General features: G+C 42.4%; 1 protein-coding gene and 1 pseudogene across 9 annotated transcripts in view; one reads left to right on the plus strand and one right to left on the minus strand.

Moving 5' to 3' along the window:
• Positions 1-27,171, minus strand: part of kank1a (KN motif and ankyrin repeat domains 1a) — a 260,651-nt gene that overhangs the window by 13,375 nt on the left and 220,105 nt on the right. For 5 of the 9 annotated variants that reach the window (XM_072590760.1, XM_072590789.1, XM_072590767.1 and 2 more), the window contains 5 exons: positions 14,457-14,516; positions 13,308-13,457; positions 10,636-10,750; positions 1,218-1,460; positions 258-345 (listed from right to left, as the gene is read on the minus strand). In XM_072590760.1, coding sequence (XP_072446861.1) covers positions 258-345; positions 1,218-1,460; positions 10,636-10,750; positions 13,308-13,457; positions 14,457-14,516 — 656 coding nt within the window. The remainder of the gene's footprint in view (positions 1-257; positions 346-1,217; positions 1,461-10,635; positions 10,751-13,307; positions 13,458-14,456; positions 14,517-27,171) is intronic. The other 4 variants (XM_072590809.1, XM_072590798.1, XM_072590828.1 and 1 more) reach the window with 4 other exon arrangements.
• LOC140493629 (ubiquitin-ribosomal protein eL40 fusion protein-like) lies at positions 2,589-3,094 on the plus strand (annotated as a pseudogene).

Here is a 27,171-nt window from a genome sequence, read left to right on the forward strand (position 1 = left end):
TCTATAGGAAGACCATCGCAAAAGGGCTATAAAGAGTATTCAAATCTAATTTGTTTTAAACGCACCTTTTGCTATTTTATCTACATATTCTAAATATTTCCAGGAACCATGCTCCACATTTTCTACATTACATTACTGTGGAAACAGCACCAATTGAAGATGCACAGGTATATTGTTCTTGAAATGCATTTAAACTTGCACATTTGTAAACATCCTGAATCACCTTGGAAGACGACTGAAACTTAACTTAACCTTACCACTTCTTTGCTTGCCATTGCTTTTGGATCATTGAGCTGCTTTTTCAGGATATTGCAAGCCGACAACACCTTCTCACTTAACTCATACCTATTGTTTAAAAAGCATAAACAAAACATATTTATTGAGTGCAAAAAAATGCATTACCTTTTCTTTTATTAGCAAATCTGCCTCATTCACTACTCCCCAAGTTAATCAGAAGGCAGGGAATTTGGTCCCAGGTTTCTGACAATAACAATTCACTGAAGCAGGAATGACCCTGGGCAGTTTGTATTTTGCCTTCTCCTGAGGATAAAACCACCCAATTCTCCTTTAATATCTCGCAATTAAAGTAACAGCTCAGATGAATAAATTCAAGGAAATGTGATAAATATTAATATAACAAAGGAGGTTGAGAGATGACCTTATAAAAGGTTTTATATAATGAGGGGTATAGACAGAGTTAATGATCAGTGTCTGTTCACTAGGACGGAAGATTTCAAGACTAGGGGTCATATTTTTAAGTTGAGAGGAGAGAGATTTAAAAAAGTCATGAGGGCCAACTTTATTTACACAGAGGGTGGTGTGCCTGTGGAATGAACTTCCTGAGGAAGAGGTGGATGTGGCTATGGTTGCAACATTTAAAAGACATTTGAATAAGTATGCGAATAGGAAAGGTTTGGAGGGATATGGGCCAGGAGCAGGCAGGTGGGACTAGTTTAATTTGGGATTATGTTCAGCATGGACTGGTTGGACCGAAGGGTCTGTTTCCATGCTGCACGATCCTATGACAAATGCGTTAGCAGTGGACTGGAAAGAACTTTTGAGTTTTAGTCTGTAATTAAAAGTTACTGGAAAATGAACCATTAGATGCACATCAGAAACAGTAGCATTTTGGGATTTGGATTATCTTTCTAAATGACTATCTGGTCTCCATGCACATGAAATTTTGTTTCGTACAAATTGGATATTTCTCACGAAACTGGTTATACTTGTCCCTTATTTCCACTTTGTCAGCTTCTTTTTCACTTCCTCCCGACACTGCAATCTCTTTCTCATTCGATATATTTGCGGTTTCAGTCTGACACAGATCAGGGCCCTCTGGCAGCTTTTCATGATTAACTTCAACTTCGTCCTTAGTATACACTTGATCCTCAAATTCATCATCTGATTCAGAAGTTGAGCTTTCATCCGAACTAGAATCGTCACTGGACGTGGTCTCATACCTAAGAAAATAAAATTATTTGATTAATTTTGGGTAAACACATTAAATGTTAGCCAAAACACTACATTTGACAAGCTGCCAAAAAACATACTGTAATTAAGTTCCCGGTAGAGAGGAAGTACAAATTATTTTCAAACATTGTGCCAACATACACAAACAGCCCACTGTTTTGAAATTAGGCTTCTATTAGATGGAGCATAACTTTTCAGAACTAAAAGGGACACGTACAACAGTCTCATGTATCTGTGGCACTGTAACACTAGAAAATTCTCAGCAATTATGGGTAAGAAAAATTAATTGCTTAACCTACTTTACACAGAAAGGAAAATTAAACGAATATCAGCACATTTACACGTCATTCATTCTTCACAATCAGAAAAGATGCTGGTCTCTGCGTCCCACTCCATCCATTGGCAATAATGATAAGAAAGTTTGCTTGCAATGTTCTGATTTCTTTTCATCATTCACTCCAGACCAGAGTAGGTAAATCCAAAGTTCATTTCCCTAACATCAACACATCCAGAGACCCTCTCCTGCTCCTGACATAGAGCAAAATAAATGTTATGGCACACAAAGAGGCCATTTGGCCCATTGTGTCTGCACTAACCAAACTAAACATCCAACTGTCTATATATTCTAACCTCGTCTCCTGGTCCCTGCTCCTTGGGGTCGACAGCTCTTCAGGTGTAGATCCAGATATCTTTTGATCAAGTTGGAAGTTCCATCTTCCATCAATCCAACAGTGAATTCAAGATACTCATCACCTTCCGAGTCAAAAACAAAGTTTCACATCCCCTCTGATGGTCATCTTAAATCAGTTTTGTAGTTATTGATATCTCTGCTGGGGAAAGCAGGTCTTTCTATTGACACTATTTAGGCTGCTTGGAATTTTCCATACCTCAATTAACATAACTGTCAAGCTTCTGTATTCTAAGGAAAACAATCCAAACCTACCCAATCTTACCCCACAGCTACAACCTCAGCTACATTTTTGTAAATCTCCACATACTCTCTCCAGACTGATTATGTTTTTCCTGTGATACAATGACCAGAAGCGTACACAAAATTTCAGCTTTGGTCTAGGCAGCTTTTTATATAGAGACAGCATTCCTATTCTATAACTTGCCCAATGAAGTGTGTTTTCTTGACCACCTTAACTGCCTTTTCTGATACCTTCAAGAGCTTGTGGTCATGGATTCCAAGGCCTCTCACTTCCTCTCCACACTCCAATTTCTGATTCAGGGCCTCCCGCGTTGGCACGAATCAGATTTTTGTGAAGACTGACCAGGAAAACCATCACTTTGAAGGTGGAGCCCAGTGACACCATCGAGAATGTGAGGCAAAGATCCAGGACAAGGAGAGGAATTCCCCCGAACCAGCAACTTTTAACCTTCTCTGGGAAGCAAATGGCCGCACGCTGTAGGTCTACAGCATCTAGAAAGAGTTGAGTCTCCATAGGGTGCTGCGCCTGAGAGGTGGTGTTTTGGACCCCTCCCTCTGCTTGCTCAGAAATATCACTACGACAAGATGATCTGCTGCAGGTGCTCCACATGCCTTCCCCCTTGCGCATCAAACTGTTGCAAAAGGGAATATGGCCACAGACACAACCTGTGTCCCAAGAATCAGCTGCAGTAAATGTCAGGGCAGTTGCTGTCTTTGGAATATTCACGTTTGTGCTAAATCTCCAATAAACGTACACATTGAATCACAAATACAAAACCTTTATCATAATCCAAGCTGATGTTATTACTGGACCACTCAGCAGCCAGACAGAAACCTGGTTCAACAGATCTCATTTTGATCTGTTTTGGTTTCAACAAACTGGTCCCGCTATGAAACATAAGCCCACAATGCTGCAGAATTTGCTTTAATAGTAAAATAGAAGTTTTGACCAAAGAAATGAAGTTAAAATAAAATGATCCAAGCTGACCACTGATAATACAAATTCAAAGATTTTAAATACACAATAAATGCATAAATCCCACTGATCCCAAAACTCCTTGATAAATTGAAAAGAAATACAACAGATTTTGTAAGTCACGCAAAACACATTCCTGGTACACCACTAATATAATAAACTGTGATCCCTGTGTCCAATGCTTCAGTAGAGTTTAAGTGACTTGTGACTTCAGCTTTTACACTGAAGCTGCAGGTAGGTCCTTCCTGGAGGTATCATACACTTGGGCTTTAAAATACTCCACTTCAAGGGAACTCAGGGTTTTACCCAATGTCTGATCTGGGACTAACTAGCTTGTCAATAAGGGAACCTACTTCATTGTACATCTTTCCCTTCTCGTGAGGTCACACGACTACAAGATACAGGAGCAGAATTAGGCCATTTGGCCCGTCAAGTCCAGTCCATCATTCGATCAAGGACTGGACTTGATCGCATGCTTTCTCCTTGTAAGCTTCGATTTCCTTACCAGTCAAGAACCCATCTATCTCTGTCTTAAATACACAAAATTGACTTGGTCACCATATCCCTCTGCAGTGATGAATTCCACAGAATCACCACCCCCATTGAAGAAATTCCTCCTCATCTCAGTTAGAACATAGAACATAGAACATAGAACAATACAGCGCAGTACAGGCCCTTCGGCCCTCGATGTTGCGCCGATCAAAGCCCACCTAACCTACACTAACCCACTATCCTCCATATACCTATCCAATGCCCGCTTAAATACCCATAAAGAGGGAGAGTCCACTACTGCTACTGGCAGGGCATTCCATGAACTGACGACTCGCTGAGTGAAGAACCTACCCCTAACATCAGTCCTATATCTACCCCCCCTTAATTTAAAGCTATGGCCCCTTGTAATAGCCGACTCCATACGTGGAAAAAGGTTCTCACTGTCAACCCTATCTAACCCCCTAATCATCTTGTACACCTCTATCAAATCACCCCTAAACCTTCTTTTCTCCAAAGAAAACAACCCCAAGTCCCTCAGCCTTTCCTCATAGGATCTTCCTACCATACCAGGCAACATCCTGGTAAACTTCCTCTGCACCCGTTCCAGTGCCTCCACATCCTTCCTATAGTATGGCGACCAAAACTGCACACAATATTCCAGATGCGGCCGCACCAGAGTCTTATACAACTGCAGCATGACCTCAGGACTCCGGAACTCAATTCCTCTACCAATAAAGGCCAGTACGCCATATGCCTTCTTCACTGCACTATTTACCTGGGTGGCAACTTTCAGAGTTCTGTGTACATGGACACCAAGATCCCTCTGCTCTTCCACACTACCAAGTAGTCTACCATTAGCCCAGTAATCCATCTTTTTATTACTCTTACCAAAGTGAATCACTTCACACTTAGCTACATTGAACTCCATTTGCCACCTTTCTGCCCAGCTCTGCAGCTTCTCTATATCCCGCTGTAACCTGCCATATCCTTCCTCACTGTCTAAAGAGTTGTCACTCTGATGCTATACCCTTGGATCATAGACTCTCCTACTAATGGAAATATCTTCTCCACAACCACTCTGTCCAGGTCTCTCAGTTTCCTGAAAGTTTCAATCAGATCCTCCTGATCCTTCTCAACTTCATAGGGTACAGACCCAGAGTCCTCATATGACAAGCAGTTCATCCTCATCACCATTCTTGTAAACCCTCTCTGGATTCTCTCGAAGATCGCACATCCTTCCTTAGATATGGGGCCCAAAACTGTTCACAATGTTCCAAATGTGGTCTGACCAGAGCCTTATACAGCCTCAGCAGTACATCCCTTCCCTTTTATTCTAGTCCTCTTGAAATAACTGCTCACATTGTATTTGCCTTCCTAAATGCCAAGTGAACCTGCATGTGAACTTAAAGTCCTGGACTAGGATGCCCCAGTCTTTTTGGGCTTCAGGTTTCTGAAGCCTTTCCCATTTAGAAAAACAGTCTATACCTCTATTCTAGGTAAAAAAAAATCTGTATTCCTGTATTCTGTATTCCTGATGAAGAGCTTTTGCCCGAAATGTCGATTTTACTGCTCCTCTGATTCTGCCTGAACTGCTGTGCTCTTCCAGCACCACTAATCCAGAATATACCTCTATTCTACCTACCAAAGTACATAACATCATATTTTCCCACATTACATTGCATTCCATCTGCCACTTCTTGTTCCAATCTCTTAGCCTGTCCAAATGTTTTCAGATTTCAGCTTCCTCAACACTACCTGCCCCTCCACCTATCTCTATGTCATCTGTAAACTTAGCAATAATGCCTTCACAGTTTCTTTGTCCAGGTGGTTAATGTATAACGGGAAGTGATCCCAACATTGGCCTCTGGGGAACCATACTAGTCACTGGCTGCCATCCTGAAGAAATGCTCCATTATCCTCACCCTCTGCCTTCTGTCATTCAGCCAATCCTCTATCCATGCCAGTACCCGGAATGAGCTGGCAGAGGAAGTGGTGGAGGCTGGCACAATTGCAACATTTAAAAGGTATTTGGATGGGTATATGAATAGGAAGGGTTTGGAGGGATATGGGCAGGGTGCTGGCAGGTGGGACTAGATTGGGTTGGGATATCTGATCGGCATGGACAGGTTTCCATGTGTACATGTCTATGACTCTATGACTTTACCTTGCTCCGAACACCATAGGCTCTTATCTTATTTATTATTAGCACCTGTCTACACAGCCATCCTGTTCCAAGGACTTCAGAGGACTACTTTGCTCAAAGTAAAAAGATGTGAAACAATAACTTTGTCTCTGTAACCTGGGTGTTGCCCTTAAATTTAATAAAAAAAAGCTCTGTAACACTAAGGTCCATTATTTACCATGCTGGGTCACAAAACACCACAAAAAATTAAAAGTACATTCGCTGTGCACAAAGGCCATTCATTCTAAAGACAGACCCAAAAGATTGTTTTTGAAAGAAATCACCATGGCTACAGAAAGATTACAAGTTAATAATTAACTTCAGACACACAGAAAACCCACCATTACCAACTCACAAACCCAGACTCTTTAAAAAAAATTATACACACAATACTTCAAATCACAATTCCCATTTATTGCTTTTCCTGAATTCATTGCCTCACGTTTCTTGAGACTGAATTCCATATGCCACTTCTCAGCCCATACAGCACACCATTTCTGAGTCGCTATCCTCTCATAACCAACAACACAGTCAGAGTCATATAGCACGGAAACAGACCCTTTGGCCCAATCAGCCCAGGCTCACAAGGATTCCTAATTAAACTCATCTCACCTGCCTGCAGTTGGCCCATATCCCTCCAAAACCTTTCCCACTCATGAACTTATCCAAATGTCTTTTCAATATTGTGGCTGTACTTGCATCTACTGCTTTCTCTGGCAGTTCATTCCACATACGAGCCACTGTGTATATAAAAAAAGAGGCTGCCCTTTTGAATCTTTCTCCTCTCACCTTGAAAATATGCCCCCTTATTTTGAACTCTCCCACTCTAGGGAAAAGGCCCTTATCATTTACCTTAACTATACCCCACATGATTTTATAAACCTCAGTAAACTCAACCCTCACCTCCTATGAGGTAAAAACAATAACTGCAGATGAAGGGCTTTTGCCCGAAATGTCGATTTCGCTGCTCCTTGGATGCTGCCTGAACTGCTGTTCTCTTCCAGCACCACTAATCCACACCTCCTATGTTCCAGTGAAAAACACCAGCTTTTCTGTCTGTTTTTGTAACTCAAATCCTCCTTTCCCAGCAACATAATAGTAAATCTTTTCTGACCCTCTCCAGTTTATTAACATCCTTCTTATAATAGTGACCAAAACTGCACACAGGATTCTAGAAGGGATCTCACCAAAATCTGTACAACCACAACATGTCATCCCAAATCCTATACCCAAAGGTTTGAGCATTGAAGACTAGCGTGCTAAATGCCTTTTTAACCACCCTGCCTACCTGTGATGCAAATTTCAAACAATTATGTACCTGAACCCCTGGGTCTCTCTGCTCTACAACACTATGCAGGACCCTACTATTAATTGTATAAATCGTGACCTTGTTTTTATTACCAAAATACAATACTTTACATTTATCCAAATTAAACTCTTAGTCCATTCACCCAATTCATCAAGATCTTTTTGTAACCTTAGATAACCTTCTTCACTCCACTAAGTTTTTGTCATCTCATATCTCCCACATTTAAGATGAACTCATTAATATATACAACAGCCAGTGAGCAATATTGAGCCCTGAGGATTGCCGTGGAAACTGTTTCCTAGTCACAAAAACATCCATCAACCATTACTCATTGTTTTCTGATACTAAACCAATTTGGATCAACCTTGCTACATCTCCCGTATTCCATAGGGTTTAATTTTTCTGACCAATCTGTCAGGTGGAACTTTGTCACATGCCTTTCGAAAATCCACGTGAGCAACAACCACTGCACTACTTCCATTGATCCGATTTATTAACTTCTCAAAAAATCCAACTAAGTTAGTAAGATGTATGCTCCTCTCGATCAAGCTATCCCTGATTATTTTGTGTCTTTCCAATTGAAGTTTATCCTGTCTTTCACAATTGATTCTAATAATTTGGACCAAAGACAGATTTGTCTATCCCTCAATTCCTTTTTAAACAATGGGATGTTTGCAGACCTTCTATCTGATGGCTCCTTACCTGTATCCAGTGAGAAATGGAAAATGATCCTCAGAGCTATCTTCATCAGCCTGGGATACACCCCATCCAGCCCCAGTGATCAATCCACCTTCTCCTCCTTTCCTGCATTACCACAGCACTCTTAACATTCTAATGATCCTGGTCAAACACTAGACCTTTCCTCTCCAGTATGCTCAAAGCTTGAACTTTCAGAGTTGCATCGCCACTCCATGGCACCCCAAAATACGACAACTAATTACTCATTAACAATCTTTCGCCTCTGAGACTACATCAACACTGATTCTACCATCGTTGCTTCAAAACACAGGCAGGCATCTGACTTGACCTGCTTGTTTCTGGTGATAGTAGTTCTATTTCTTGGCTAGAATTTCCATAAATTCAGGGAAAAGAGAAATCAGAGAGAAGGTAGAAATGTGAGTGAGCTAGCTTGAGGTGCATTAAACACAGGCTCAGAAAGGAAAACAGCACTTGGGAAATCAAAAGCATCCAAGGTCATTGTGATCATAGAATCCCTACAGTGTGGAAGCAGGCCATTTCACCCTTCAAGTCCACATCGATCCTCCGAAGAGCCGACCCAGAACCAACCCCTACCCTATCCCTGCATTTCCCATAGCTAACCCACCTGGCCTGGACATCCTTGGAAATGTGGACAATTTAGCACGATCAATCCACCTAACTATGTGACGAAACCAGAGCACCCAGAGGAAACCCACATAGACACGGGGAGAATGTGCAAACTCCATATAGACAGTAGCCCAAGGCTGGAATCGAACCTGGGCCCCTGGTGCTGTGAGGCAGCAGTGCTAACCACTGTGCCACCATGCTGCCCTGCTAGAATGAAGATGATCCAAGGGTCAGGTTAAAAGCAATACAGAACAACCTCTGTTATCCAAACATCAATTATCCGCATTTCGGATTATCCAAACAAGATCCCGTAAAAACATTACATCGAAGAGGTGTTACCGATACTTCCTCCAGACCCCATTAACGAAGCTATCGCTAGTTTGTGACTTTACATGGAGTGGTATGAAGCAGGCAGTAAGAGCAGTTTGGGGCTGAGAGGAGCGACAGATATATAATAATACTAATAATATTCACCTGGGTTGCTGTTGTTGTGAGCAGTTGTTGGTGGGTAACAGTCGCCAGGACTACGGCGCTTTATTCACAAGGCAACAGTTGCTATAACTGAAGCCGCCGCTGCCTGCCGCTCGCTCACTCACTCACTCGCTGGCGCGCGCACACACCCGCCCTCCCTCTCTCCCACACTCAGTCCACGAACCCTCCAACCGCCGCCAGGCAGGAAGCGGGCCATCAGTGTCATCACACACAGCACTGCAGCTGTGCACCACGCTCTGATCACCTTCGGATCCTCACACGGTTTAAGGAATGTGAATCCTGCCTGGTGCCTGACGTTAATTATCCTGATCGATGTGCAGCGTGGACCTCTCTCTACCTTTGCAGCACAATTATCTGAACAATCAGTTATCCCATCAAAATACTCCCCGCCTGTCTCCTTCAGACAATTGAGGTTGTTCTGTTTTATTATTTTGGCAATTACAAAGCCCATGTATGACAAACAGCAGCCAAGGTCTTTTCCCCCAGGGTTGCGAAGTCCAAAGCTAGAGTCCATAGGTTTAAGGTGAGAGGGGAAAGGAGCTGAGGGGTAACATTTTCACAGAGGGTGGTGCATGTATGGAATGAGCTGCCAGAGGACATGGTGGAGGCTGGTACAATTACAACATTGGATGGGTATATGTACAGGAAAGGCTTTAGAGGGCTATGAGCCAAATGCTGGCACATGGGACTAGATTAATTTAGGATATCTGGTCAGCATGGACAAGTTGGACCATAAGGTCTGTCTCTGTGCTGTACATCTCTATGATTCCACACTGCCAAGTTATAACATTTACACATTTGAATTAACAGCTCAATAATTTTTTTTTCTTCCAAACTAAGGTATCAGATGTGGACAGTCCATTCCAGTGGAAATGCTTAATAAGGGGATTGACAGGCTACATTGAAAATAATAACTCTTTCCACAGAAGCACATTTAAAGGTAAAGTTTTCAGTATCTTTGGCTTATGAGCATAGACCACACATGCATGTGTGACCTGTGTACATAAATTAAAGGTACTGTCAACATTACCTTAAAGGGATAAACAATGTAACAGTGATTAACAGTTCCAACCTTCTGCTTTTACACAGGCATCATTTTCATGTAAACTCAAATAACAAATGTAATTCAGAACACAATCATACTAGCCACAAACTCTATACTTTAAGATCTTACATGATCTTTCTCTGACATGTCATTTCCATTCTACATGTCATTTCTGTCATTAACATTGAGATAATAATTTCTCTTAGCAAAATCCAGCTGTCTGAATTTTCTCAGCTTTTCATGTTTCTGAAATTCTGAACTAGCCATTTTGATTTCTTATGAACCAACCACTTTTAACAAGAGTTTTGCTATGGGGAATATATCTGAAAATTCAAATAAAAGAGACTCATGGCTGCTATTGGTGATGAGTCAGAACAATTCTCCGAATTTAAGATAAAAGCTATCCACTCACCCTCCGTTTACACCAACAAACTGAAGGTTTTTCCTTGTGCCATTTGCTTCATGCTTTCTTGGGCTATCTTTCTTTTTCATTATGGACTTGAGGGTACTTGTATTGCTCGAAGGCACTGCAAAAAAAAAACATTATGGTGAATTTGTGAAAGCTACTTACACAGGTACATTATACATAAGAGTTTAGAAGAAAGAAAGGAGGCATTATTGAAATATAAAAGATTCTTAGGAGGCATTGAAAGGGGAGATGTGGACATATTGTCTCCTAGCGAGTTTTGAGAAGATTTATAGCTCAGGTTGAGGTTCTGGATGTAGGTTTGCTCGCTGAGCTGAGAGGTTCATTTCCAGACGTTTCGTCACCATCTTCAGTGGGCCTAAGGCAAAGCAGTGTACATGACAGAAAGCAGGAATCATGAACACTGTTTCGCCTGAGGCCCACTGAAGATGCTACCTGTAAGGGTGATGAAGTGTCTGGAAATGAACCCCTCAGTTCAGTGAGCAAACCTACATCCATGTTGTCTCTTGTCATGGAAGAGTCTAAGACCAGAGACGTAATTAAGCAGTTGTCAACACTGGAGGGTTAAGTATATTCAATGCTGAGACAGGCAGATTTCTAACTAGTTAGGGAATGAAGGATTATTCAAGATAAGGATCAGAAGGGGGTTGACCAGAGCCCCTATGATCTCATTGAACAGCGGAATGGGTTTGAGAGGCTGAATTGCCTACTTTTACTCCAACACCTTGTGGTCGAGTTTGAAAGTTTGCGTCAGATGGCTTGTTGGTTGGGATCTATCCAGAAAAGAAGCAAGAGCCTTCCCTATAACTGGGAAACACCGTGGGCCACTCCCATATGACATTTAATCATCGGTTACAAGAATCGTGAGTCAGGTGCCTGTTATTACTTGGGCAGGGATGATGCACGATTCAAAAACACTCAAGGGTGCACAAGCAAAACTAAAATACATACTTATACAAAACAAGTTTTTACAATGCATCATGCAAAATAAACAGCACAATCTGAACAAAAAGGCAAGTGACCTTTTCCTGATTTTATACCACATCTATTCAAATGTACAAGTTCCTCAGTTAAAATGAAACTAAATTTTTGATCCCTAAAAACTATTCTGAATCATACACTAGGCAATTTAGTGAACCTTGCTTTATGATCTTTGATTCTGCTCATTCAATCAGTTAGCATTCAAAAACTGAATAGCACAAAGCCATCTTGCAAATGATCCCTATCCCTTTTCTCGTACACTATAAATTGGTACTTCCGTTGAAATTTGGTATTCTTGCATCTAATGAGTGCAAGGTGAAACCTTTCACAAACATCCAAGTGCTGTAATCTCCAGCACTTTTTTCCAAGCTCAGATTCCAGTAATTTGCTCCTATCCCCATTGCTTTACATTACCAAGAGCATAAGTATGAATGCCAGGAAGCTCTGCTAAAACTTGAGATCAACATCCTCAATTCCTCACTGAATATTTCCTAGTACGGAAGGCAGACTAACTCAATTGTGTTCAATAATCCAAGTGAAAAATCAGACAAATTAGTCTGATACTGTCAAACAACATTGTCGGTAATAGTTTTGAAAGAAACTATTTCGGACGGCATGGTGGTTCAGCAGTTAGTACTGCTGCCTCACAGCGCTAGGGACCCAGGTTCAATTCTAGCCTTGGGTGACTGTCTGTGTGGAGTTTACACATTCTCCCAGTGTCTGTGGGGGTTTCCTCTGGGTGCTCAGGTTCCCTCCCACAGTCCAAAGATATGTAGGTCAGGTGAATTGGCCATGCTAAATTGCCCATAGTGTTCAGGGATGTGTAAGTTAGTTGCATTAGTCAGAAGAAATGTAGAGTAATAGGGTAGGGGAATGGGTCTGGGTGGACACTCTTCGGAGGGTCGGTGTGGACTTGTTGGGCCAAAGGGCCTGTTTCTACACTGTAGGAATTCTAAAAAAAAACTTGATGTCAAATGAACATTTGGCTATAGCCACCAAGGCCTTTTCTTATTCCACTTTGCCAATGAACATTCTTTCACATAAATAGATGTGTCAGTGCAAAAGTAATAAAGTGCATTATGTATACTCACTGACATTCCTTCATCCATCTACTTTAATTATATATTCTTGAGTCTTACCAAACTCCCTGCCATATCTCAAAAAGAATGTCAATAGATATATGAAACATGACTTTGGAATTTTTAACGTTTGATGTTTTGAAGATCTATGTTCAGCATAAGACTTTAATAATAATCATGAAATCCTTGTTGATTGTCAGGAAAACTCTTCTGGTTCACATTAGTGTACGAAACTCCTGGTCTGGCCTCCATGCGACTCCAGACTCACAGCAATATAGTTGACTCTTGATTGCCTCCTGAGCAAATTAAAGAGGAGCAATAAATGGCCAGTGATGCCCATATCAGAGGAATGTATAACGAAAAAACAAGGCGTTGTTGGATTATATTTTAAGCATCCTGTTCCTCGGATGCTGCCTGACCTGCTGTCCTTTCCAGCACCACTCTAATCTATATTTTAGTCATGGATTTGAAATGGAATTAGATTACACACCTTTTAAAAATGGAAAATTAGAGAGAGTTAAGTTGTTTTAAAAAGGCACATGAAGCCTGTTTTTTTCTTTAGGACACACATGTTTCACAGTTCATCACAATACATACCATGATGTGCAGAGGCTGCTTGTTGGTTGGTTAAGAGAGTTGTTTCTTCCTGTTGTAGTAAGGTCTCACAGGAGTCAGTGATCTTCAAAGTTGACAAATTTGTTGATGCCAGCACAGTACTGGCAGTTTGGATACATGGACTGTGCTCACCTATTGAACAGAACAAGGCAATTTCTCACTATGAGATGGTGCTACTGCAGTAGATTGATTAATATTTCTATACGCGCAGTTAATTATTTAGAAATTCTGCCTGTGCATATATTACACATGGAGTATATACAGAGATGAGAACATTGGAAGGTAGACTCGCCCTAGTCCTACCTAGATACCTCTCATTAGACAGAGCTGACTGGTTTAACCAGAGTGTCACCATGCCTCAGGGCAAGAAGAGAGGTGGAGGAGAGACCTTCATGGTAACCTCAGCTGGTGCAGGAATTGAACTCTCACTAATGGCATCACTCACCACCACTCATCACAATCACTCACCAGCCATCCAGCCAACTGAGCTACACCGACTTCATCACATTAGAAGTATTGAGAAGTCCAGCACATTGCAAACAAGGTGCGTTACGGTCTTCAAACAGCTGCATTTGGACATACATTTGTTACTTTTCCACAAAAATAACTCGACATGAGAACCATCCTGGAAAAGGTCTATCATGTTGCAGAAGGCCATTAAGGGACTTTACACAATGCTGAGAATCTTCAATTGGATGAAATGGGAGGATCAAGAGGAAACAGACACAGTCAGTCAGGACTAAAAACTAAACAGCACAACGTATTGGATATGGACAGCAGAGTTTTGCAAGGATTCAAGGTTTGAGCATGAGAGGGATAAATAACTTTGGAATACTCCAGTTACAAAAGCATGAATGACAATGTTCGCAGATTAACTGAGGAAAGAGTCGGCAGTATTTGTGATGAGGAGGTTACAGAGAAAGCTCATTGCAATATCAAACAGAAGTTGTGAAATTCTTCACTGGCCACGTAGAGTAGTGGAACTAATTATAAAGGTGTGGATCTTTATCTAACAATAATGACGTTTGTCTTCCAAATGGTTAATTGAAGGAAACCCCAGCGCATCCGTGATGGAATGAACAGTCTGGCAGAGTAAAGGCCATGGAAGGATGGAGAGACAGTGCTATGTACCATTGTTGGGTAGCAGAATCGGAATCTTTTCCCAGGAACAGCCAACACGTGAATGAGGAGCTGCAGCAAAGCAAAAGGAAAGGTGTTTGGGTAATACAGAAGTAACTGTACACACAGGCCAAAGCTGGATTAGTTCATTAATAAACAATGGAAATGGATTTACGTTTGCAAGGAAGTAACCAGGTGTGTAGATGAGGGCAATGCTTTTGATGTGGTTTACTTCAATTTCAGCCAAGGCTTTTGATAAGGTCCTGCACGGGAGACTGATAGCAAAGGAAAGAGCCCATGGGATCCAGGAAACTTTGACAAATTGGATCCAGAATTGGCTGAATGGCAGGAAGCAGAGGGTGATGGTTCAGGGGTTTTTTTCCACCTGTAAATGTGTCCACTGGGGTGCAGCACAGGTTAGTAGTGTTTCTGGCTCACATAAATTATTTAATCTTGAACTTAGAAGGGTGGATCAGTAAGTATGCGGACTATTCAAAATTGGTGGGATGGTAAATAGTGGGGAGGTTAGTCTGTGACAACAAGAGGATAAAGATGGGCTGGTCAGATAAGCTGGTCAGTGGCAAATGGAATTCCAACTGGATAAATGTGAGATGATGAACTTAGGTAGGGCAAACAATGCAAGGGAGTACATGATGAACGGTGGATCCTGGGAAGCACCGAGGATTAGAGGGACCTTGGTGTGCACACCCACTGGTCCCTAAAGTTATCAGCACAGGTAGGCAAAGTGTTTACAGGCCAAATGGATACTTGCTTTTATGAGCCGAGGCACAGAGAGTTTAAGGGTGGGGATGAAATGCTAGAACTATATAAAATGTTGGTTAGGCCACAGCTAGAGTATTGTGTACAGTTCTGGAACCCATATTATAGGAAGGAGGTGATAACACTGGAGAATGTGCAGAGAGAGATTTACCAGCATGTTGCCTGAGCTGGAGAACTTCAGTTATGAGGAGGGATTGGACAGACTGGGGTGTTTCCCTAGATCAGAGCAGAGCAGATTGAGAGGGGACACAATAGAAATATATAAAATTTAAGGGGCACAGACAGGTTATGTAGAAATTTCTCTTTAACGGAGGGATCAATAACCAGCAGCCATAGATTTAAGGTAAGGGGAAGGAATTTTAAAGGAGATTGTGATTAAAAACTTTTTCACCCATAGGGTGATGAGAATCTGGAAGTGTAAGGCTGGTGGAGGCAAAAATCCTCAAAACATCGATGAAGTATCTACATGTGCACTTACAATGCCAAGACATACAGGGCTACGGACGAAGTGCTGAAAAATGGGGTTAGAATAGTGAGGTGGCAGTATTTCTGAGGGACAGGCCTGATCATCAGAGGGGCCTTTTTCTGTGCTGTGGATCTATCTGACTCAATGGCTGTTCACCAACCGATTGGTTTAGCTCCAGCATCAATTACAAAGCTTGATGCCATCCAGGATAAAGCAGCCCACTTGACTGGCACTCCATTGACCACCTTCAACATTCACTCCCTTCAGCACTGAAGCACAGTGCACCATCCACAATGCACTACAGTAAGTCTCTCAGGCTCCTCCAGCAGTACCGTCCAAACCCATGATCACTACCATCCAGGAGGACAAGGTCAGCAGATACATAGGAATACCACCAATGGCAAGCTCCCTGTCAAGCCATGCCCCATATTGGAGCTAAATCACATTCCTTCACACTCCCTGCGTCAAATTGCTGGATCTCTCTCCTTAGCATCATGGTGAGGGTAGCTACACCCTGGGATCTGGAGGGGCTTGTAAAGGCAGCCCAGCCACTACTATCTCAAGGCCACCTGGGATGAGCCATAAATGCTGCTCAGCCAGCGGTGTCCAAATCTCACACATTAATGATGAATAATATCTACATTACTACCAATCTTTGCTCTATCTGTGTCATTACCAGACTTGGAAATGTGGTGAATAGTTGTGGCCTGAATACAAATGGATATGAGCGGCCAATTATGAAGTGGTTCCCTGCCCGTTAACCCTGCTCGAGTTCTCTTGCCTCTCAGCTAATTTCCTAACCGTGTCAATAATTAGCCTTCAATTCCATGAGCACCGCCAGCCCTAAGAGCATCATCTCCTGATTCAGGATGCAAATTTAGCCACAGGCATGGAAGTTAGCTATTCTCATATGATTACACTGTTCTGTCTTCTTTACAATCTGAATAACGGGGAGTATGGTGACAGGTGAGAAGGAAGTCAATGGCTCCATGCTATCTTCTGAGATCAAAGGTACTGTCCCCATATTTCAAAGGGCCCCATGATAACTCTGCATTCCCAGGCTCTTGGGATGGCAGCAGACATTCTGGCCCCTCTACCCTTCCCCTGGCCAGACAAGCTTCCATACTTGGCTAACTTTAAACAGCATCTGTCCATTACGCTCAGTGCCCAGTGCAACCTTATCCATTGCCACCTGACCTCTATCGTAGGCATAGGATAGACAAACACCCCCCAGAGAGGGGAATGCACTGGTTACTCACTCCAGAGTGCAGGGAAATGACTACCTCAATAACATCTAACAAAGAACTACCAAAGATCTGAAACTAAAACAGAAATTGCTGGAGAAATTCAGCAAGTTTGGCAGCTTGAGTACAGAGACAGAAGGCAGAGTTAATATTGATCCTGAACTGTTCTGAAGAAAGAGGACTACCTCACTTGCTGCCCAGCATTTTGATTCAGGTGTAAACCTCAAGACACATATTACAGAGAACGTCACTGGAAAATAGAACTTGGTCCTGGCAAGCTGGCCTATGAATGAGCATGTGTAAGATACACATGCTGGTAATAGGGCTTCCTGATGCTTGCCCTCAAAACCCTTTAAAAGGTTCAAGAACTTGATTGCAAATATTCATGTTACTCACAATCTGAATTTTGATCTCTCCCCAAATCTAGTTCCCCAGCTCACCTTGCTCCCTGAACCCCAAGCACCAACACAAAGATTACACCCTGAGTCTAGGATAAAGGACTTTATCAAAAGTCTCAGAAAATCCACTTCATCATCCTCTCTCCAGCCCTCTGGTGTGATCTACCTTGCACAAGTCCAACCTGGCTACCTTTGTCCAGAATCATATATCACTGTTATTTCAATTATAGTCTTTAGTCATTTCCCAGATTTGCTAATTGGTCAGTAACTCCCTGGTTTCCCGCACTGACCATTCTGATGTATGAATGTTATGGAACACTTTCCAATCAAAACATATTATTGCCAAAATAGAGGGGAACTGTACAGATCATAGCTAATGCATCTGAAATGTTTTTATTTTTCAACCCTGAAATGGAAACCATCTGACCCTCAGGATTTATAACTATTTCTTTGGTCATTGATACTATTTATGAATAATTAATTTCAGTGAGTCACTGTGCCTGATTCAATATCAGTTTCTTGGGATGCCTTCTTTCTCCATTCTAGATTCCATTGTAAAATAGTTCAACATGTCTGCTATTTCCTTTCGTTCATTTACAATAGCACCTTGGCTAGTTTTTTTTTTAAAAAAGGGACTCACACTGCCCCCAGCTACCTTTTACTTCCTCAAAATTGTAAAGACTACAAAATCAACCGAGATACCTTGCAGGTTCTTCACGGTTCCATTTGGCAGCTTGTTCCGCTATCTGTGGTGTCACCACTAGCAGCCTTGAATGCTTTCCTTATATCTCTGAATCTACACTAGTTGGCAAACAGTGTGTGCCTTTTCTTCCTGTTTAATGTTGCCTCTTACTGTTTTGCCATCTATGGTTGTCTTGTTTGGCAACAGGACAAAGCATCCTGCACGATAGGCATCTGGTCTACCACCTCAAACATGCGCTCCCTCCTCCACTGACAGTCAGAGTGGCAGCAACGGATCACACACAAGATGAACAGCAGCAACATATCAAAGCACCTCCAATAAGTACCTTCCATACATGTGGTCTCTCATCACCAAGAAGGGAAGGGAAACATAGTGCCCTACAGATAACATCACTGGATTCAGAGGCCCGAGCTAATCTGGAGACATGGGCTCAAATTCCAAGATGGCTGTTGCTGGAATTTAAATTCAACTAATCAACCTGGAATCTGACTAGTCTCAGTAACAGTGATAATGAAACTACCATGAACTGTTGGCCCTGGTTACCCTGGTCTCTTTGTGAGGTACGCGGAACATTCCTTGTTCCAGTCCTATTCTATGCCACCACTCATAATTCTTCCTCCAATGTATCGATTATATCATTTGTGTTGATCCCCTCTCATCTGAATTGAAAACATTTAGCAATTTTATTTCCAATTTTCACCTCGCTTTCACCTTTACCTGTTGCATCTCTGACTCCTCCCCTCCCTTTCTCAATATCTCTGTTTCATTTCTGGGGATAGACTGGCCACTAATATCCACTATAAGCTGTTTGATGTCCACAATTACTTTGACTATACATCCTCACACCTGCATCCTGAAAAAGACTACTCCATTCTCCCAGTTCCTCAATCTCTGTTCTGATGATGCCAACTTCGAAAAGGGAGCCTTCGAAATGTCCATCTTCTCCTTCAACCGAGGATTCCCCAGTATTGCTGTTAACAGGGCCTTCAGCCGGGTACGACCCATCTCCCGCACTTCAGTCTTCACCCCCCTCTTCCCTCCCACAGTGATAGGGTCCCCCTTGCCCTCACCTACCATCACACCAGCAACCACATTCCGAGGAGCATTAGCTGCTATTTCTGTCACCGGCAGCAGGATGCCACAACCAGACACATATTCCCCTCCTTTCCCCTCCCCTCCCTGATCAGCCTTCCAGGATATCCCGATCCACACTTCCTTTCCTCCCAGCACTCTCCCAGTGTCACATGGCACCTTCCCCAGCAATCGCAGAAGGCGTAACCCCTGCCCATTTACTTCCTCATTATCCAAGGACCCAAATACCTTCCAAGTGAAGCAGTGCTTTTCCTGCATTTCACACAATCTGGTCTACTACACTCGCTGCTCACAATGTGGTCTCCTCTACTTTAGGGAAACAAAGCATAGACTGGGTGACAGCTTTGAAGGACATTTACATTCCATCTGCCATCACCCTGAGCTTCCGGTTGCCTACCATGTCAACTCACCACCCTGTTCCCTGGCCAGCATCTCTGTTTCAGGCTCACTGCAGTGCTCCAGAGAAGCTCAGCACAAACTGGAAGAACAGCACCTCACTTTCTGCTTGGGGACCCTACAGCCTTCAGGACTCAATATAGAGTTCAATAATAGGGCTTGAGACACCTTCTCCATGTCCTTACCCCAACCCCCACACACCAGGCCTTGTTATCACATGGTCTGCTATTACACACAACCCATTGTTAACCACCAACAGTCCCCACTAGTAGCCATTCACCATTCCAACCAGATCATCATCCACTTCTTTGTCTGTCCAACTGTTCTTCTCTCTCTTCGGGCTCTATCCCCACATCATTTACTCCTTAGGCCCTCCCTCTCCACCCTGCCTTCTGCATAAAAACCAACCTTTTTCCTAATGACCACCAGTTCTGAGCAAGGGTCCCTGGACCCAAAATGTTAACTCTGATTTCTCTCAACAGATGCTACCAGGCCTGCTGAGATTTTCCAGCAATTTGTTTTTGTTTTTGATTTCCAACATTTATAGTTCTTTTGTTTCACGGATAGCGGTATGGCAGACAGAACAAAATGTTGCTCATGGGGTTTGTGCGAGGGAGAGAGAGAATGGGTCAGCTGTACTGAAAGCAGCCTGTATGATGACAGGGTCTGGGGTGTGCAGGTGAGTACAGGCCATTGCAGAAGATGTCTCAAACTCTAAAATTATTGAATGCAATATTGAGTCTTGAAGGCGGAGGTGGCCCCGAACAGAAAATGGGATGCTGTGTATCATCTTCTGTATTATTTATTGACTGTCTCATAGCATCACAGTTGGTCTCACCAAAAACTTGAAACTTAGCAGCTATCCTGTACTCCCTCTCATTTCAGACTCTTCTTTGAGATTGATGATAGGATGATCACTATTAGTTATTCATCCATCTCAACTCTGGTCCTAACTTGGCTGTCGATATATTACCTTGTATATGTGGAGTCCTGACTATTTAGTAGTCATGTCTCCAATAGGACTATCATGCTACAATCTCCAAGTTAAATTTGCACATATAATTTACTTAATTTTTTGCTTTTTACACTCTGTGCAGTTATACAAAGGATTATTATACAGGCCACAATACCTAATCTGTCCTGTTCCTCCCCCAACAGTGGCCAAAGCACAATTGTGACTATTTCTTTATTTATTTCCCTTTTTACTTCTGCAGCATTATTTACACCATCTTCTCCACCGAATCCTCTCCCAACTCCTCCCCTACTATTTACTTGTTTACAAAGTTCGCAAGTCCACTCTATGAGACCTCACTGTTTGGAAACATGCACCAAGTTCAAATCTGATGAAGCCCGTTCTGTTGGCACAGTCCCTTTTGGTCCAAGTGCTGATGGCAATTCCGTGAAATAGAATTCCACTTTCAGTCAGATATTCACCTCCCTCATCTGTATCTCCCAGAGTCAGGTTGCACGCAGAGAATAGCAGGGGTGTGGAACACACTGCCTGCAACAGTAGTAGACTCACCAACTTTAAAGGACATTTAAATGGTCATTGGAATGGCATATGTATGAAAATGGAATAGTGTAGGTTAGATAGGCTTCAGATTGGTTTCACAGGTCGGTGCAACATCAAGGGCTAAAGGGCTGTAATGTTCTATGCACATAGCTCACAATAATATTCCAGGGATCCACAATAATCCAGGTCCTGTTTTTAAATCTGGCTCCAGCTCTTGATACTCAACCCTAAGTTTTTGCCTACACTTCCTGGTTTGTGCTCTCAAGGTGAGCATCATTCCTTATCATCACATCACCTCGCTCCTCTACAATACTGGGTGATGCTGGTTCAAGGTGTACCTCACCCTGTTCCAAGGTACACAGACATCGCAATTCTGCCTGCAAAGGATGTCATCAGGCCACAGAATTAATAAATCATAATGTTACATCCCCACTCAAGATGATGAAGGAAGACAGGTAATGAATAAAAAAAACCAAACAAAACAAGTATCCACCGAAAGGCTCAATGAGTTAACCAAGTGAAGAGCTGATTCATACAATCCTCAGATTCAATCTGTGCTCAATGAGCTGACTGTGATCACTGTCCTTAATAGATATAACATTGCTCCCGTCAGTGCAGGTGGGTTAGACAGAGCACTGGACAGCAGAGAGGGACCGTACTTGGTAGGGAGCTTTTTCTCTTGATGTGGGTGTTGCTGGCAATGTCTGTTGTTGCAATCGGAATAGGTTAGAATCAGCAATCGTTCACTGAATCCAGGCGCAGAGCCTCAGAGGGCACAGGGTTGGTGTGATCAGATAGTGGTGTAGAGGTATTGGGGAACTGTTGCATATCTGAAGGCTGAGTCTATCATGGATAGCACATACAGAGCGGTGGTCACTCTGTGGGCTCAGAGTCCACAGGCGAGGAGGAATTGGATGACCAATGGGCAAAGAAAGTGAACTAGGCAGGCAGGCAGGAGTCTCCTGTGGCCATTCTTGTGCAAAACTGACATTCTGCTTTACACATTGTTGGAGGGGTTGGGGTGAAGAGAAGGAGAGTGGTCTGTCAGAGGTATGTAGCAACTCCCAATCTCATTGCATTATGGATGGTTCTGATGCATGGGGAGGAGGACTAAGTGTGGGAAGACCATCGTGTGGACGGCACAGTGGCTAACACTGCTGCCTCACAGCACCAGAGACCCAGGTTCAATTCCTGCCTCAGGCGACTGACTGTGTGGAGTTTGCACATTCTCCCCATGTCTGCATGTGTTTGCTCTGGGTGCTCCGGTTTCCTCCCACAGTCCAAAGATGTGCAGGTTAGGTGAATTGGCCATGCTAAATTGCCCATAGTGTTAGGTGAATGGGGTAAATGTAGGGGAATGTGTCTGGGTGGGTTGCACTTTGGAGGGAGGGCCTGTTTCCACACTGTAAGTGACCTAAGTAATAAGGGATTTAATCGTAAGGGGAACAGATAGACGTTTCTGTGGCCACAAACAAGACTCCAAGATGGTAACAAAAAAAAAAGACGGTGGATGCTCGAATTCAGAATTGTTCTGAAGAAGGGTCACTGAATCCAAAACCAGGTGCATCAAATGTGCATATAGATTGGGCAAATCAAATCAATAGCACCATTAAGGAGCAATTTCTTCAGCGAGTACACGATGGTTTTCTGGATCAATATATTGAAGAACCAACTGGAGACCGGGCCATACTAGACTAGGTATTGTATAATGAGAAAGTAATCATTGGCAATCCAGCTGCATGAGGTCTCTTGGGGAAGAGTGACCATAACATGATAAAATTTCTCATTAAGATGAAGTTGTCTCCGAGACTAGAATCCTGAATCTAAATAGAGGAAACTAAAATGGCACGAGGTATAAGCTGGCTACGATCAATTGGTGTTTTTAATACGTATAGGAATAGAAAGGTCTAGTGAAGATGAATGTAAGTCCCATCCGTTCGAAACAGGGTAAGTTCTAAATGGGGAGCAAAGAGATGGCAGATGAGATAATTACATATTTTGGTTTTGTTTTCACAAAGGGGGAGACAAACAACGTGCCAAAATGTTGGGGAGCAACATGTCACGTGAAGGTGGGGGGGGGGGGGGGGGGGGCTAAAGGAAATCAGTATTAATAGGGAACTATTAGTATTAATATAAATTAGTATTAGTATAAATCAGTATTAATAGGGAAATCGTGCTGGGGGAATTCTGGGAATTGATGGTGTTAAAGGCCAAATTCCTGGACCAATAACTGACAGCCCAGAAGAAGCAGATACAATGGTGGTAGAATCTTTCAAGATTCTACAGAACAGTTCCCAAGGATTGGAAGGTATTTAATGTAACCTTACCGGTTAAACAAGAGAGAAAACAGGAAATTATAGACTGACATCAGTAGTGGAGAAAATACTAGCGTCCATAATAAAAGATTTAAAAGCAGAGCATTTGGAAAACAGTGACAGGACTGGGCCAAGTCAGCAAGGATATGAATGGAAAATCACGTTTAACAAAGCTTTTGGCATTTTGAGAGGATGTAATTGTTTGGGGGAAGGTTAGTGGATGTGGTTTACTTAGACTTTCAGAAGTCTTTTCAATGAGGGCCTCCATAAGGGATTAACAAGGAAAATTAAAGGTGGAGCTAGTGTACCGACATGGATGGAGAGCTGGCTCACAGACAGGAAACAAGGTGGAAATAAAAGGGTCATTTTTGGAGTGGCAACGAGTGACCAGTGGGGTTCTGCAGAAATCAATGCTCAGACCTAGCTATTCACAACGTATGTTAATGATTTAGACGAGGGAACTAAATGTAATATGTCCAAGTCTGCAGAGAACAGTGAGCTGAGTGGGAGAGTGAACAGTGAGGACTATACAGACAGGGATACTTCAATGTGATTTGGACAAATTGAGTGAGCAGGCAAATGTATGGTGGGTGAAGTATAATGTCGATAAATGTGAAGTTATTCACTACGGTGACAAAAACAGGAAGGCGGATTACCACCTGAACAGTGATCGAAAGGGAGGAAGTGCAAGACCCAGGTGCCCTTGTATACCAATTGCTGAAATTATACATGCAGAGTCAGCAGCTGGTACAGATGCCAAATGGCATATTGGCCTTCATAGTGAAGGGATCTGAGAACAAGAGTAGGTATGTCTTGTTGCAATTGTACAGAGCCTTGGTGAGATCACACCTGTGTGTAGTTCTGGCCTCCTTATCGGAGGGTAAACGTCCTGGTTATGGAGGGAGTGGAACAAAGGTTTATCAGAGAGATTCCTGGGAATGGGAGAATTGACAGATGAAGAGAAACTGGATCAGTTAGGACTATATTCACCAATGTTAAGAAAAAAAGAGAGGGCATCTTGCAGAAACCTATAAAACTCTAACAGGATGATGGGGCAACCAGGAGTGTCAGTCTAAAGTTGAAGGGTATAACCTTTTGGAATGCAAAGAGAAGACATTTCTTCACCCAGAGAGTTGTGAGCTTATGGAATTCTGGATCATAGAAAACGATTGAAAAAAGAACATTAAATGTTTTCAAGGAGGAGACCGTCTTTGGGGATAGAAGGCTTAAAGGATGTGCAGCAAAGCTAGAATAAGGTACGGAGTTGGATGATGATATAGAGCAGACTGGCAGGGCCGAATGGCCTATTCTTACTTTACTGTGTCTGGAATGACACTCAGAGTGTATTTTTGGCAATCTTAAAACAGGTGGTTTGACTGTGACATTCAAAAGGCTCTACGGTGTGTGTCAGTTACACGTGGGTGTGGCCTGGGGTGTCTAACACACTACAGAGCCCAACCTTAGCAACGACTCAGCTCAAGAACAAAACACAACAAAATGAAAACTTGGGTACAAGTTTAAACATCAACATGCACACATTAAAGACAGAAAATCACAAGTCAGAACATCAGTGAGTTTCTGTGCACTATTATGTGCACTGATAGAGCTCTGAAGGATGGCATACACAACAGACAATAAAACCGGACATCTCTCTTCACAAACACTCATTGTAAACCTCTCTGTTCTTTATTTCAGGCTATCAATACAGCAGATTGTTTTTATATTCAGGAGAACAAAGTTTAATTCTCATTTTTAAAACCGAACCTCCTCAAACGATCAGTGCTGCATAGGTTAACTGGTCAGTCCTTCAGCCTTCCAAGTCAAAACATACTTGTGCTTTGGGAGGACTTTAGCAATCCAGTACGGAAAAGATCAAGCTGCAATCATTGCACTGAACTAGCGTGTTTTTCCTGTTGTTCAAGAAATTAAACAATGTACAAAATATGAGGTGCAAGTCACGTTATTGCTCAGGTGACCTGAAATATACTGGCTGCATTTCATACTAAAAGATATTTCTCTTCAGGAACAAAAAAATTCTGTTTACACCAGCTTGCCACGTTAATAATTGCCAGTCTCCTCAGTTTCATCCTATCAAAACAACTTTAGACTTTAACCATCTGTGGTTACATTTCCCTCCAACTAACTGAGGTTAAATCTAACAAAAACATTTCCTAAAGAGATGTACAATACAAGGGCTATTCTACTTAAAGGATCGAAATGCTACAGGAATTGCATTGCCTTTTAAAAGGTTTTTCTTTATTCCAAATGCATGAATTAGACGGAGGTGCTAAAGCTCCTTTGGGAAGTCAGATGGAAGGCTTTTAACGGCAATAAAACAAAACACCATCTGCTCTATGAACAAAGCAGCACAATGTGCTTCATGGAAAGTATTTCGATGGGCACCTCCACACCAACCCCCATACCACAACAACTCAATACTCTTAACATGGAATTCATTCCACAGACACTGGAAACAAAACTTTGTCAAATTAGATGCCATTTGCAGAGAGAGGAGCAATTTTGTTGTACAACTAGTCCCAGCAGCCATGAGGTAAGTGAGGAAAAACATAGTCCCCTTGTTATCTGCTTCTCAGTGACTTTCAAAGAAATAAAGGCTCTAGGTGGCACATTGAACAAGGACAGGGTTGAGCTGATCATATAGCAGGCTAGTTTGCCATCATCGAATGGTCAGGTATAGACAATTTAAATGAAAGCAAAATACTGTAAATGCTGGAAAATCTCAGTTCTGGCAGCATCTGTGGAGAGAGAAATAGAGTTAACATTTCCAGTTCAGGCGCAGGATCCTGTTTTAAACAATGGAAGTATTGGAAGATTTACATTAGAACCAGGTCAAGCCTGTATTTTCAGGAGTGAAAGGGAACCATTTGTACAAAAATATTTTTGCCCTTTTCCATTATACAGATAGAGGTCAAACGATTGGTCCGGCTTGCAAACTGACTGTGACAACAAACAGCATTAAACTCTTTTCAAAAGAAGGGTCACTGGATCCAAAACATTAACTCTGCTCTCTCTCCACAGATGCGGCCACACCTGCTGAGTTTTTCCAGCAATTTCAGTTTGCGTTTCTGATTTCCAGCATCCACAGTTCTTTAGATTTTTAACATTAACCTTCTTGCTTTATTTTAGTTTCTGCTTGATAACTGCATGAAGCATCAGCAAAGGGGAGAACAAGCCAATACCTTATCAAACCACCTGAGGGAACAGAGTGTGGTGGGAAAGAGGAGGGAGTAATGGAAGAAACAACATGAAACTTACAACACACAACATCAGCCTGTCCTTCTGCCAGACAGCAGAGTCAAAGAGTGATAGTCTTTGGGTCATACAGCATGGAAACAGACCATTTGGTCCAATTAGTCCACACTGATCATGTTCCCAAACTAAACCAGTCCCACTTGCCTGCATTTGGTTTTTATCCCTCCAAAGCTTTTCAGTTCATGTCCTTATCTAAATGTCTTTCAAATATAAATTTACCTGCATCCACCACTTCCTCTGGCAGTTCATTCCACACCTCACTCTATAAAAAGGTTGTCCCTCGTATCCTTTTTAAACCAGGGGACTATAGACCAGTGAGCCTGATGTCGGTGGTGGGCAAGTTGTTGGAAGGAGGGACGGGATGTAATTGGAAAGGCAAGGACTGACTAGGGATAGGTCAGAATGGTTTTGTGCGTGGGAAATCATGTCTCACAAACTTGATTGAGCTTTTTGAAGCAGTAACAAACAGGATTGATGAGGGCAGAGCAATGGGTGTGTTCTATACGGACTTCAGTAAGGCATTCAACAAGGTTTCCCATGGGAGACT

Source organism: Chiloscyllium punctatum, chromosome 2 (genome assembly GCF_047496795.1).
Source record: "Chiloscyllium punctatum isolate Juve2018m chromosome 2, sChiPun1.3, whole genome shotgun sequence".
Lineage (NCBI taxonomy): Eukaryota > Metazoa > Chordata > Chondrichthyes > Orectolobiformes > Hemiscylliidae > Chiloscyllium > Chiloscyllium punctatum.